The sequence below is a fragment of the Bos indicus genome, chromosome X (genome assembly GCF_029378745.1).
Source record: "Bos indicus isolate NIAB-ARS_2022 breed Sahiwal x Tharparkar chromosome X, NIAB-ARS_B.indTharparkar_mat_pri_1.0, whole genome shotgun sequence".
Classification (NCBI taxonomy): domain Eukaryota; kingdom Metazoa; phylum Chordata; class Mammalia; order Artiodactyla; family Bovidae; genus Bos; species Bos indicus.
The window spans coordinates 8,999,939-9,015,570 of NC_091789.1; the positions used below are offsets into that span (position 1 = coordinate 8,999,939).

Here is a 15,632-nt window from a genome sequence, read left to right on the forward strand (position 1 = left end):
GTTTGCCTGAACCCTAACCATTAATTTTTTACTAAAGCATAGACCAAAGGAAAATTCCTTTTTGAAAAGCAAAGAAAAATAAAACCAAACAAGACCCCAAAATAAAAGATCCACAAAAGGAACTAAAAACACAAGCATAGTAATCAGAATAACTATAAAAATCTATTCTCAACTAGTGAACCAAAACTGTTTTTCCACCCGTATAAAATTATAAGCTTCTTAAGGGTAGGGTTTGAGTCATTCATTTATTCATTTGTTTATATTTGATCTAAACATTTTTTTAGAATAGTGGTGGTCATACATTTTGTTTGCAACTTTTACTTTTGGAAATGATGTACTGATATTTTACAGGGCTCTTTTATACTGTATCTTACATCAAGACAAATCAAGAGAAATCACAATACAAATTTTCAATATTTGAATTTTAAGACTAAGATAATTTAGCATGAAATAAGATGTTCAGACTGCTGGTACTGTGATATTTATTGTAAATAAGTCAGGTAGTTCAAGCTTAGGTTGGTTAAATTTAACAATTCAATGCTCAAAGTGCTTTTTTCTTTTCCCCAACTAGGAAGAATTCATGTTTCCCAAAGAGGAAACAATTCATATTCCCCCACATTGACATAAACATTCACCCTTGTATCACACATAGAAGGCATTTTCTTATTATAAACAGAAGAAATTTCCATATACCCTTTGTAAAATGTTATATATAAATGCTCAGCTTGAACACAGAGAACTTAATCAAAATCCCACGTTGCTTCAGGGTAGCTATATGTAAAATGCAATTTCCATTGTATTGAAACCTCCATCCTGTAAATATTTATCTATTTTGAAAATTGCCAATATATTTGAAAAGTTTAATTGGTTTATACTCAAGGCAATAGAGAATCTCTTTTCACAAGACATTTACATGTATTTATTCTGTTCACGTAGAGTATTTCTTTTGAGTGATCATGAAATTTAATGTGAAATGAAACCATCCCAGATTTGGCACTAATGACCAAAATGGAAAAAAAGTAATCAATAATCAATCAATCATTTTGATCTGTACCTTTTTTCTCTGATTTATCGGAAACTTTTCCTCCAATTGGAGAGTAAGTAGTATCCATGGATTCGGTCCCTCTGTTCCCCTTGCTAACTCCATTTTCATAGAGCTGTCCTTCAGCGGGTTGCAACTGCCAAGTCAGGCCGAACAAATGTACTGCTGCAAGAAAACAAGCCATAGAAGATTAATTAAATAACTGATGATATTATAAATAGTACAAGATTAAGTGGTTATTAAATCATGTTGCAGAAGACTATGTAATGGCATGGGAAATATTTATGATGCATCAAATGAAAAACATCAGGCTACTAAACAGTATGAATAGCGTGATCTATATCGTGTGTGTGTCTGTGTGCGTGTGTGTGTGTGTGTGTACATATGTTGCTGTCTGGAGAAAGGGCTGAGAGGATATACCACAACATATTAACAGTATAGGGGGATTATGGAGGAATTATTTTTCATCTTTATGATTTCTGTATTGTCTATATTTTTTACAATGAACATGTGTGATGTTTGTCATCTGGGGGAAAAAAAAGAAAATTTTGTTTTAAAATAAATGTTTTAAAGGAACAATAGAGTAAAATTGACTTGGTTGATCAGGGATGGTTTTATGAAGGAAGTAGGATTTGAGATAGACTCTGAAGGATGTGTGGGGCAGGTGTCCAGAATAGGTGGGGTGAGGGGGCAGGCTGAACAAAATATGACTTTGTAAAAGCACAGGATGTATTTGAGGCAAAGGAAGTTGCTGGGGTTGATTGAAGTTTAACTATGTATAAAAGTTAGTGGAAATTAAGGCCAGAATAGTAGACAAGGGCCATATTGTAGAGGACATAGAATGCCACACTTAGCTATCTGGATTCAATTTACTGGGCAACTGGGAGACACTGCCATTTTCTGAATAGATGAGTAATAGGATCAGTTTTCTTTAGGAAGATTAATTTGATAGCAATGAGGAGCACTGATGGTTTCTAGGCAAATAAATGATATCATCAGAGCACCCTTTGTAAAAAGATAAATCCGGTAGTAATGTGGAGAAGGATGGATCGGAGGCTAAAGTTCTGGCAAGAACACAAATTGGCATGGCATTGTGATAATGTAGGTGAAAAATGATGAGCGCCTCATTTAGGGTGGTAGCTGTGCGAATGCAAAGAAGGTGATTCTTTAAGGAGAAACTGCATAAACATCATCTCAGGATTTGGCAACAAGCTCTGTGTATGAGTGGGTGTGTGTGTGCTTGCACTAATGTGCACGTGTGTAGCTGTGCTGGGGATGGGCATAGGAAAGAGTGACGGAAACCAAAATGATTAAGATTTTGAGCCTGAGTGGAAACAGTATCAGACTTTATATTTTGGGGCTCCAAAATCACTGCAGATGTTGACTGCAGCCATGAAATTAAAAGACGCTTACTCCTTGGAAGGAAAGTTGTGACCAACCTAGATAGCATATTAAAAAGCAGAGACATTACTTTGCCAACTAAGGTCCATTTAGTCAAGGCTATGGTTTTTCCAGTGGTCATGTATGGATGTGAGAGTTGGACTGTGAAGAAAGCTGAGCACTGAAGAAATGATGCTTTGAACTATGGTGTTGGATGTGAGAGTTGGACTGTGAAGAAATCTGAGTGCCGAAGAATTGATGCTTTTGAACTGTGGTGTTGGAGAAGACTCTTGAGAGTCCCTTGGACTGCATGGAGATCCAACCAGTCCATTCTGAAGGAGATAAGCCCTGGGTATTCTTTGGAAGGAATGATGCTAAAGCTGAAACTTCAGTACTTTGGCCACCTCATGCGAAGAGTTGACTCACTGGAAAAGGTTCTGATGCTGGGAGGGATTGGGGGCCGGAGGAAAAGGGGATGACAGAGGATGAGATGGCTGGATGGCATCACTGACTCGATGGATTTGAGTTTGAGTGAATTCCAGGAGTTGGTGATGGACAGGGAGGCCTGGTGTGCTGTGATTCATGGGGTTGCAAAGAGTTGGACACGACTGAGTGACTGAACTGAACTGAACTGAAAGCATGGTGGAGTTAGGGATTTCACACTTAGCTTAGTACTAGCTACAAATAGTTGGTACCAGATATGTGTTTATTAAATGCTTACTAGGTGGTCTGGGGAAGGGAGGAGTGATGGGCGGAATATGTGTGCATGCATGCTAAGTCGCTTCAGTCATGTCCGACTCCTTACGACCCTATGGACTGCAGTCCGCCAGGCTCCTCTGTCCATGGGATTCTTAAGGCAAGAATAGTGGGGTGGGTTGCCATGCCCTCCTCTAGGGGATCTTCCTGACCCAGGGATCAAACCCACATCTCTTATGTCTCCTGCATTGGCAGGCAGGTTCTTTACTACTAGTGCCAACTGGGAAACCCCAGGAGGAATATAGTGAATTCACATTTGGAGATGCCCGGTTCCAGGGACTGAAGGATTATCTAGAAAGTCATGTCAGACACAAGGGTTTGAAATTCTGGAGAAACATAAAGGCTAGGGAAAGACTGCAGAATCAAGTAGGCACATAAGCAATAGCTGAAGTGAGAATGATTGAGATTACTGAGTGAAGAGAATGTTAGGAGAAAACATTGCCTAGGACAGAAGGTGGGGTAATCCTGTTTTCTCACTGCAATTTTCAACATCAACCAAAAGGGAAAAAAAAGTTTATCTGTTCATAAGCCATCTCATATTTTCCTTTTTGTTCCTAGGTGGACTGATAGGGGCTAATTTATATGTCTAACACAAATATATAGCATATGAATTAGCAACCAAGAACAGGAAAGCTAGCCAGATAGCCTATTTAAAAATCATTCATCCACTTTGAGTTGAGCCAAAGAGATTTCTAACACCTACCTTCTAATTTATCCTTAAAACTTTTAAGCATTTAATGGTTTCTACCCTTTTATTTGGATTAAGGCCAGCACTCTGATGAATTTCTCTTGCAATTATTGGAAACAATGGAAACTCAGATGATACTGGTTCTGAATAAGGTACAGGATGGCATGCTAATAGAGCTCTATTAGAACATCCCTGAGATTTCCTTGCTCAAAGTACAGTTGGTTTAACATACTCTCTCCAATTAAAGGTATTCATCAGCTTTATAGAAAATTCAGTCTATTCAGTCCCCAAATAATTTGAATATGATGGATATTAGAAGTTATATTGAAAATGTGTTTGACTTTCTTGATTCAGATATTTTTTTGAAATTAGATGGGCCATAAAGAACAAAAGGCATAGTAGTTCTCAGTTTGAAGATCAAGGGCTATTTTATATACTTTATTTAAGGTAAGCTAGTTTCTTGAAGGCAGGGGGGGCTTCCCTTGTGGCTCAGCTGGTAAAGAATCCGCCTGCAATGTAGGAGACCTGGGTTTGATCCCTGGGTTGGGAAGATCCCCTGGAGAAGGGAAAGGCTGCCCACTCCAGTATTCTGGCCTGGAGAACTCCATGGACTGTATAGTCTATGGGGTCACAAAGAGTCAGACACAAGGGCACATAATGAGAGAGAAAATATATGTGCTGAGAATCATTTCAAAATAATAAAATAAGGTTTAATTTTTCATCATAAATGGAATGGATTGCTTCCAGACAATCAAGACACATAAAAAGGTATGCATAATTAGTCAAATACCCTTTGGGGGTGGTAAAACTTGATAATTTTTTTTTTTTTTTAGTTTAGTTGTATCCTTTCTAGGTAACAAATTGTTTGTAATGTACATTTGCATGAATACCTAATGAAAGTGACTTGCTACAGACTATGGGTACCAAGGCTATGGGTCTTTTCTCTCCTCCAAACTGAACTTCCACATACTGAGATGTGAAAAGAAATCAAAGAGAGCATTTATGTGCAGGGTAGATTGGGGTAACTAAGCAACTCTAGTGTTTGAGTTCTGTTAGAAATAATATATATATATATATATATATTTTTTTTTTTTTAGAAATAATATTTTTTTAACACTAAGACCAATGTATAAAACTATATTGAACTTCAGGATATACCAACACACCCATGGGAAAGATATGGCAGTACTTCTATTATGGGGATGTATTTATTGATTCATTCAACAGGTATTTTCAAAGCATATGCTGGGTACATGGGGAATGTCGGGAATACAGGAAAAGGTAATAAACAGCCATGAATACAAAGGTATTGGCTGACAAATATGGATGTTCGATATAAACAACCAACATAGCCTGTTGAACACATTGGTTGCATATCAGCCTTGGATACCCAAAGAGGAAGATACATAGTCTTTAGCTTCTAGTGGATCACCATCCAGATCTAGGTTACATATTTATAGCCACACTTTAAGCAAGTCCCCCAAACCCAAGTATAAACATTATGAGCCCACTGGTTAGAAGTAAGGGTACAACTGGTAATGAACAAACAGGGCAGTGTTAAGTTATATTCACATATTGATTTAACAAGTACTTCTTGAATGCCTAGTTTGTGCCAGGCACTGTTTTTCTATTTATAGCAGTGAATAAAAAAACAAAAGCTCTACCCTCCCATAACTCATGTGGGTAAAATAATACCCATCGGTAACAAGTGCTAAAAAGGGAAAAAAAATTAGAGTAGTCAGGGAAAACTTCTGGAGTATGTGATATTTGAACCAAGATTTGACTGACGTGAACCCATATGAATATCTAGTTTAAAAACCTTCAAGGAAGAAGGGAAAAGGAATTACAGAAAGCCCTGAAGTCTTATATGAATTATGTGAAGAACACTAAGGAGTTCAGTGTGACCAGAGCTCAGTCAGGAAAGAGAAGAGTGGTAGGAAAACTCAAAAACAGGATTGGAACTATAATCCTGTTATCTCTGTGCTCTAATCAACTTCACAAACTGATCACCAATAAACTACAAGTTATTGTTTTTTAGTTGCCAAGTCATGTCCAACTCTTCACAACCCTATGGATTGCAGCACGCCAGGCTTCCTTGTCCATCACTATCTCCTGGAGTTTGCTCAAACTCACATCCATTGAATTGGTGATTTCATCCAACCATCTCATCCTCTGTCACCCCCTTCTCTTTCCCTCAATCTTTCCCAGCATCAGGGTCTTTTCCAATGAGTTGGCTGTTCTCATCAGGTGGCCAAAGTATTGGAGCTTCAGCTTCAGCACCAGTCCTTTCAATGAGTATTCAGCATCGATTTCTTTTAAGATTGACTTGTTTGATTTCCTTGCAGTCCAAGGGACTATCAAGAGTCTTCTCCAGCACCACAGTTCAAAAGCATCAATTCTTCAGTGCTTGCCTTCTTTATGGTCCAGCTCTCACAACTGCATGTGACTACTGGAAAGATCATAGCCTTGACTATACAGACCTTTGTCGGCAAAGTGATGTCTTTGCTTTTTAAACACACTATCTAGGTTTGTCATAGCATTCCTTCCAAGAAGCAATTATCATCTAATTTCATGGCTGCAGTCACCATCTGCTGTTCTGCTGTGAGTTTAGAGCCCAAGAAGAGGAAATCTGTCACTGCTTCCACGTTTTCTCCTTCTATTTGCCATGAAGTGATGGGACCATATGCCATGATCTTAGTTTTTTTTTAATATTTAGTTTTAAGCCAGCTTTTTCACTCTCCTCCTTCACCCTCATCAAGAGGCTCTTTAGTTCCACTTCACTTTCTGTCATTAGAGTGGTATAGAAAGTAATAAAACTAAATCGCACAATGCCAGAACATTTACCTACAAATGAGCACTACTGGTTACAGTAGATCTAATACAATGACTCCTGACCTCAACGTCAAAATTCTTTTTCTTAAAGACATATATAAACTATATAAAAATATACAAACTTAATGAGTAGAGTTGGACACTACCCAGATCTCTCAAGAAGTACCATTCCAATATTTGCACTACCCTGAAATTCAATGTCTGGACAGAATGTGTCTGCCTATTCAGATATTCTAGGAGTAATGTCTTTTCAGTTGATTAAGAATGGCAGTTCCTAATGCTCTCCTCACAAATGTTCCTTAGTGCTGAGTCGTATAGATTTTATAATTCTTATCCTTCTTGTTTTATCCAATTGCAAAAAGCTATGCTCTGAAATTATAAATTTATTACAAAGTTAAGGTAACAAATGGAGTATCTCGCTGTCCCCAGTTGTCAAACTCAATCAAGCATCTTGGCTCTCAAGGCAGGCTGACTTCATAAGAACCACTTTTTGCATATCTCTATAGGCTGAAACCTCCAAGTCTCTCTGCAGTTATTTCCCTGCACTCTGTGTTAGGATGTTGGCCTTTGTTTCTCATGATTAAGACTGATGGTGTCTAGTAATGTTTATAATCGATAATACTTCCCCATTCCAATCCCCTTAAATAGGCAAATATACACTTATAAGGAGAGACTTCAGGGAGAAATGCTTCAGAAGTAGATACAGGAAATGCATGCTGAATGACCTAGGTCTGTACTGTCTAATATGGCAGCCACAACGTGGCAACACGTGTGTACCAAACATTTGAAATGTGATTAGTCAGAGTCAAAGACTTAATATAAAGGAGATCATGTAAATTATCCAATTAATACTTTTTATATTGATTACATGCTGAAATGTTAATATTTTATATATATATTTGATTACATCAAAATTTATTTAAATTAACTCCACCAGTTCCTTATCACATTTTTAATGTGGCAATTATAAAATTTAAAACTCTATATGTGGTTTGGGTTGTATTTCTGTTGGACAGTGTTGATCTTGACTATCTAGAGCATTTCACAAAGCGGTATGGTCTTCCTCTTTCTGAACCGTGTCGCAGAACTTACCATGCTATATTGAAGATACCTACTTATATGAATGCCTCATAATTTTAAGCACTGAAAGGACAGGTACTGTGTCTTCTTTATCTTTTTGTCCTGGTACCTAACTTGGCACCTGGGAGTCAAGTACTCTTGCTTACACACTGCTGATAGGTCTATAAAGTGGTAAATTGCTTTTGGAAAGCACTTTTGCGATTGCTATTGATTGTCTATCAAAATTTATACTGGGAATGTTCCTTGACCAAGGAATTCTACTTCTAAGAATCTGCCCTAAAGAAATAATCACATACAGGCCTACATTTCTTAACTGCATTTTGCTTTATTGTGCTTCACAGATATTATGATTTTTAAGAATGGAAGGTTTGTGGCCACCCTGTGTCCAGAAAGTCTATTAACACCATTTTTCCAACAACATTTGCTCACTTTGTGTCTCTGTGTCACATGTTTGTAATTCTCACAATATTTCAAACTTTTTCATTATTATTATCAATATATTTGTTGTGGTGATCTGTGATCAGTGATCTTTGATATTATTACCTTAACTGCTTTGGAATGCCATGAACCATGCCCATGCTGCTGCTGCTGCTAAGTCACTTCAGTCATGTCTGACTCTGTGTGACCCCATAGACGGCAGCCCACCAGGCTCCCCCATCCCTGGGATTCTCCAGGCAAGAACACTGGAGTGGGTTGCCATTTCCTTCTCCAATGCATCAAAGTGAAAAGTGAAAGTGAAGTTGCTCAGTCATGTCCGACTCTTCGCGACCCCATGGACTGTAGCCTACCAGGCTCCTCTGTCCATGGGATTTTCCAGGCAAGAGTACTGGAGTGGGGTGCCATCGCCTTCTCCAGAACCATGCCCGTATAAGATGGAAAACTTAATTGACAAATTCTGTGTGTGTTCTGACTGCTCTACTGGCCATTCCCCCATCTCTCTTTCTTTCCTCCAGCCTTCCCATTCCCTGAGACACAGCAATGTTGAAACAACCAGTTAACCGTACAATGGCCTCTGGGTGTTCAAGTGAAAGGAAGAGTCACACTTTAAATCAAAAGCTAGGAATGATGAAGGTTAGCAAGGAAGGCATGTTGAAAGCTGAGACAGGCCTCTTATGCCAGTTAAACAAGTTGTGAATGCAAGGGAAAAGTTCTTGAAGGAAATCAAAAGTGCTACTCCAGTGTACACACGAATGATAAGAAAGTAGAACTGCCTTATGGCTGATTTGGAGAAAGTTTTTAGTGGTCTGGAGGATCAAGCCAGCAACAACATTCCCTTAAACCAACGCCTCATTCAGAGAAAGGACTCCCCTTTTATTCTGTGATGGCTGAGAGAAGTGAGAAAGCTGCAGAAGGAAAGTCTGAAGCCAGCAGACGTTGGTTTGTGAAGTTTAAGGAAAGAAGTCGTCTCTATCACACGAAAGTGCAAGGTGAAGCAGCAAGTGCTGATGTACAAGTTACAGCAAGTTATCCAGAAGAACTTAGTCAAGATAATTATTGAGCTGCCTACATATTAAACAACAGACTTTTGAAGTAGAAGAAGTGGTTTTCTATTGGAAGAAGGTCAATGCCTGGTTTCAAAGCTTCAAAGGACAGGCTGACTCTCTTGTTAGGGATTAATGCAGCTGATGACTTTCAGTTGAAGCCAGTGCTCATTTACCACTCTGCAAATCCTATGGCACCTAAGAATTATGCTAAATTCACCCAGGCTATGCTCTGTAAATAGAACAACAAAGCCTGGATGATAGCACGTCTGTTTATGACATGTTTTCTTAAATACCTTAAGCCCACTGTTGAGACCTACTGCTCAAAACAAAAATATTCCTTTCAAATTATTACTGCTCATGGACAATGCATGTGGTCACCCAAGAGCTCTGATGGAGATGTACAATGAGATTAATGTTGTTTGCATGTCTCCTAACACAACATCCATTCTGCAACCCATGGATCAAGGAGTCATTTCAGCTTTCAAGTCTCATTATTTGAGAAATACACTTCATAAAGCTACAGCTGCTATAGATAGAGGTTCCTCTGATGAATCTAGGCAAATTAAATTAAAAACCTTCTAGAAAGGATTCTAGATGCCCTTAAGAACATTTGTGGTTCATGGGAGGAGGTCAAAATATCAACATAAACAGGAGTTTGGAAAAAGTTGATTCTAACCCTCTTGGGTGACTTTGAAGGGTTCAGGACTTCAGTGGAGGAAGTAACTGCAGAAATATTAAGGTAGAAATATAAAGAGAACTAGAATTAGAAGTGGAGCCTGAAGATGTGAGTGAATTGCTGCAATTTTAAGATAATACTTTAAAGAAGAGGAATTGCTTCTTATGGATGAGCAAAGAAAGTGATTTCTTGAGATGGAGTCTACTCCTGGGGAAGACGCTATAAAGACTGTTGAAATGACAACAAAGAAATTAGAATATTACATAAACTTAGTTGATAAGCCAGGGAAAGGTTTTGAGAGGATTGACTCCAATTTTGAAAGGAGTTCTACTGTGGGTAAAATGCTATCAAACAGCATTGCATACTGCAGAGAAATCATTTGTGAAAGGAAGAGTCACTCCCTGAAGCAAACTTCATTGTTGACTTATTTTAACAAATTGCCACAGCCACCCCTAGCCCTAGTTGCCACCACCCTGATCAGTCAGTAGCTGTCAACGTGGAGGCAAGACCATCCATCAGTCAAAAAGTTTATGACTTGCTGAAGACTCAGATGATGGTTCCAGCAATGAAGTATTTCTCAACTAAGGTCTGTACATTGTTTCTTTTAGACATAATGCTATTGTATAATTAATATAAAACATTATGTTATCAATATAACTTTTATATGCACTGAGAAGCCAAAAAATTCATGTGATTTTTTAATTAAAATATTCACTCTGTTGCAGTGGTCTGGAACCAAACTCACAATGTCTTTGAGATGTGCCTATTCCCAACTCCAATCTAATCTAGCCATCCTGTTCACCTGATGGGGGAAGAAAAAAAAAAAAACTCAAAAATTAGTGTGAAGTTCACAGTCCAGAGGAAAAGCTCACTAAAGACTGAGACCTAAATATAGGCTCGCAGAATGCTTCTCCAACCCCATAGCTCACTACCACATCAGTTCAATTTAGTCGCTCAGTCATGTCCGACTCTTTGCGACCCAGTGGACTGCAGCATGCCAGGCCTCCCTGTCCATCACCAACTCCCGGAGTTTACCCAGACTCATGTCCACTGAGTTGGTGATGCCAGCCAACCATCTCATTCTCTGTTGTTCCCTTCTCCTGGCTTCAATCTTTTCCAGCATCAGGGTCTTGCATCCCCTTGCATCCAGCAATCAGCTCTTTGCATAAGGTGGCCAAAGTATTGGAGTTTCAGCTTCAACATCAGTCCTTCCAATGAACACACAGGACTGATCTCCTTTAGGATGAACTGGTTGGATCTCCTTGCAGTCCAAAGAACTTGCAAGAGTTCTCCAACACCACAATTCAAAAGCATCAATTCTTTGGCAATCAGCTTTCTTTATAGTCCAACTCTCACATCCAAACATTGCTACTGGAAAAACCATAGCCTTGACTAGATGGACCTTTGTTGACAAAGTAACATCTCTGCTTTTAAATATGCGGTCTAGGTTGGTCATAACTTTCCTTCCAAGGAGCAAGCATCTTTTAATTTCATGGCTGCAGTCACCATCTGCAGTGATTTTGGAGCCCCCCGAAATAAAGTATGTCACTGTTTCCACTGTTTCCCCATCTATTTGCCATGAAGCAACGGGACCAGATGCCATGATCTTTGTTTTCTGAATGTTGAGCTTTAAGCCAACTTTTTCATGCTCCTCTTTCACTTTCATCAAGAGGCTCTTTAGTTCTTCTTCACTTTCTGCCATAAGGGTGGTGTCATCTGCATATCTTAGGTTATTGATGTTTCTCCCAGCAATCTTGATTCCAGCTTGTACTTCATCCAGCCCAGCGTTTCTTCTGATGTACTCTGCATATAAGTTCAATAAGCAGGGTGACAATATACAGCCTTGATGTAACCCTTTTCCTATTTGGAACCAGTCTGTTGTTCCATGTCCAGTTCTAACTGTTGCTTCCTGATCTGTACACAGGTTTCTCAGGAGGCAGATCAGGTGGTCTTGGATTCCCATCTCTTTCAGAAATTTCCACAGTTTATTGTGATCCACACAATAGTACTAGGCTTTGGCATATTCAATAAAGCAGAAGTAGATGTTTTTCTGGAACTCTCTTGCTTTTTTGATGATCCAGGAGATGTTGGCGATTTGATCTCTGGTTCCTCTGCCTTTTCTAAAACCAGCTTGAACATCTGGAAGTTCACGGTTTATGTATTGTTGAAGCCTGGCTTGGAGAATTTTGAGCACCACCTTACTAGTGTGTGAGATGAGTGTAATTGTGCGGTAGTTTGAGCATTCTTTGGCATTGCCCTTCTTTGGGATTGGAATGAAAACTGACCTTTTCCAGTCCTGTGGCCACTGCTGAGTTTTCCAAATTTGCTGGCATATTGAGTGCAGCACTTTCACAGCATCATCTTTTAGGATTTGAAATAGCTCAGCTGGAATTCCATCACCTCCACTAGCTTTGTTTGTAGTGATGCTTCCTAAGGCCCACTTGACTTCACATTCCAGGATGTCTGGCTCTAGGTGAGTGATCACACCATCGTGATTATCTGGGTCAGGAAGATCTTTTTTGTACAGTTCTTCTGTGCATTCTTGCCATCTCTTCTTAATATCTTCTGCTTCTATGAGTTCTGTACCATTTCTGTCCTTTATTGAACCCATCTTTGCATGAAATGTTCCCTTGGTATCTCTAATTTTCTTGAAGAGATCTCTAGTCTTTCCCATTCTACTGTTTTCCTCTATTTGTTTGCACTGATCACTGAGGAAGGCTGTTTTATCTCTCCTTGCTATTCTTTCGGAGAAGGCAATGGCACCCCACTCCAGTACTCTTGCCTGGAAAATCCCATGGACGGAGGAGCCTGGCTATTCTTTGGAATTCTGCATTCAAACGGGTATATCTTTCCTTTTCTCCTTTGCTTTTCATTCCTCTTCTTTTCACAGCTATTTGTAAGGCCTCCTCAGACAGCCATTTTGCTTTTTTTGCATCTCTTTTTCTTGTGGATGGTCTTGATCCCGGTCTCCTGTACAATGTCACGAACCTTCATCCATAGTTCATCGGGTACTCTGTCTATCAGATCTAGTTCCTTAAATCTATTTCTCACTTCTACTGTATAACTGTAAGGGATTTAATTTAGGTCATACCTAAATAGTCTAGTGGTTTCCCCTACTTTCTTCTATTTAAGTTTGAATTTGGCAATAAGGAGTTCATGATCTGAGCCACAGTCAGCTCCTGGTCTTGTTTTTGCTGACTTTATAGAGCTTCTCCACCTTTGGCTGCAAAGAATATAATCAATCTGATTTCGGAGTTGACCATCTGGTGATGTCCATGTGTAGAGTCTTCTCTTGTGTTGTTGAAAGAGGGTGTTTGCTGTGATCAGTGTGTTCTTTTGGCAAAACTCTATTAGCCTTTGCCCTGCCTCATTCTGTACTCCAAGGCCAAATTTGCCTGTTACTCCAGGTGTTTCTTGACTTTCTGATTTTGCATTGGGTATTGTTCTAAAAGGTCTTATAGGTCTTCATGCTGCTGCTGCTGCTGCTGCTAAGTCGCTTCAGTCCTGTCTGACTCTGTGCGACCCCATAGACAGCAGCTTACCGGGCTCCCCCGTCCCTGGGATTCTCCAGGCAAGAACACTGGAGTGGGTTACCATTTCCTTTTCCAATGCATGAAAATGAAAATTGAAAGTGAAGTCGCTCAGTCGTGTCCAATTCCTAGCGACTCCATGGACTGCAGCCTACCAGGCTCCTCTGTCTATGGGGTTTTCCAGGCAAGAGTACTGGGGTGGGTTGCCATTGTCTTCTCCATAGGTCTTCATAGAACCGTTCAACTTCAGCTTCGTCAGCGTTACGGGTCAGGGCATCAACCACCACATCAGTAAAGGCCTATGTACAACAGTTCTTTTTATCCAATCAAATCAAACCAATTAAATCTCATCAAAAATATAATCTCATCAAATCCATACTTAAGAGTCTATGTCTGATTTCAGTCATGTCTGACTCTTTGTGACCCCATGGACTATAGCCTGCCAGGCTCCTCTGTCCATGGGATTCTCCAGTCAAGAATACTGGAGTGGGTTGCCATGCCCTTCTCTAGGGGATGTTTCTGACCCAGAAATTAAACCCGTGTCTTTTATGTCTCCTGCATTGGCAGGCTGATTCTTTACTAATAGCACCACCTGGGAAGCATGCCTATATGTGTCCATAGGGGCATGTACAAGGCAGTTCAGAGTATTATGGTTAATATAATGACTCTGTTAATATGGTTAAAAAATCTACCAACATATCTATGAAAGACTGATATACTCATAATATGAAGCCCTATGTAAGAATGAAAAAGATTGATACTAAGAAACTATGAGATGAGAGGAGACGTGGCAATTAAACGCACTGTGGTATACTAGATAGGATCCTGGAACAAAAACAACAAATAGTGGAAAACTGAAGAAATCCAAAATAAATGAGTTAATAGCATAATACTAATGCTAATTTCTTAAATTTAACAACGGCACTATGGTTATGCAAGATGTTAATATTGGTGGAAAAAGGTTTACGGAATTCTGTGCTGTATTTGCAACTTTTCTGTAAGTCTCAATTCATTTCAAGATAAGATTCCCCCCCGCCCCCCAAAAAAAGAGAGAGACGGAAGAAGAACTGACTCAGTGGTGTGTTTTCTAATCATTTACAAGAGCCAACAGTGTACATCCTTTCCCAATTCCTCCTTCGATGACTTCACACCGGTATTGGGTGTATTAACACTGCTGCTGCTGCTGCTGCTAAGTCACTTCAGTCGTGTCCAACTCTGTGCAACCCCATAGACGGCAGCCCACCAGGCTCCCCCGTCCCTGGGATTCTCCAGGCAAGAACACTGGAGTGGGTTGCCATTTCCTTCTCCAATGCAGGAAAGTGAAAAGTGAAAGTGAAGTCGTTCAGTCATGTCAGACCCTTCGCGACCCCATGGACTGCAGCCTACCAGGCTCCTCTGTCCATGGGGTTTTCCAGGCAAGAGTACTGGAGTGGTTGCCATTGCCTTCTCCGGTATTAACACTGCAGGAATCAGCAAATGTTGCAAATCAAGTATTTTGTTTTTTAACCCAGAGAGCTAGTTGTTAAACATTTATCAGCACACCACTAGATGACCTATATGTATTGACATGGAAAGAGCTCTAGGATTTATATAAAAAATAATGTAGAACAAGGCACATCCAATGCATGACCCTATGTAAATAAAAGAAAAGGTATCTCTCTATATGTATATATAAATATGTAGAAAGAGAACTGGAAGGATTAATACCAAATTATTGATCTTTAGAGTGGGGAGCCGGAGGAAGTCAACATTTTCATAGTATTGTTAGAATCTTTTACAATGATACTGTATTCTCATACTGTTAAAAAATAGGTGCTCAACAAATCTTTTTTAAGCTGAATGGATAGGTGCATTGTTTTATTCCATCTCTTATTTTTGCTTTCTGTCTAAAGTAGAGCTTTTCACAATGTTTAAAAGCATCAGAACAATTCGGCAATTAAATATGAATAACCCCAAACACATCAAAAGATAAAATAGAACTGTTTTGATTGAAAGGAACTGGGAGTACAAAAGCCTTGTCCAAAAGCTGCACAGATATAGTTTGAAATGTACTGGCCTAAAAAATCAGCCTCAAAATAACTTAATGAGGAAAATTTGGATGCTGGTAAGAATCTTTTTAGGCAATTAAATTTACTTCATAATACCAGGGTCAGAAGATATGAAA

General features: G+C 39.3%; 1 protein-coding gene across 5 annotated transcripts in view; it reads right to left on the minus strand.

Annotated features, from left to right (window-relative positions):
- The window catches only part of TENM1 (teneurin transmembrane protein 1), a 909,292-nt gene that overhangs the window by 315,707 nt on the left and 577,953 nt on the right, over positions 1-15,632 (minus strand). For all 5 annotated transcript variants that reach the window (XM_070784169.1, XM_070784168.1, XM_070784167.1 and 2 more), the window contains one exon: positions 1,055-1,207. In XM_070784169.1, coding sequence (XP_070640270.1) covers positions 1,055-1,207 — 153 coding nt within the window. The remainder of the gene's footprint in view (positions 1-1,054; positions 1,208-15,632) is intronic.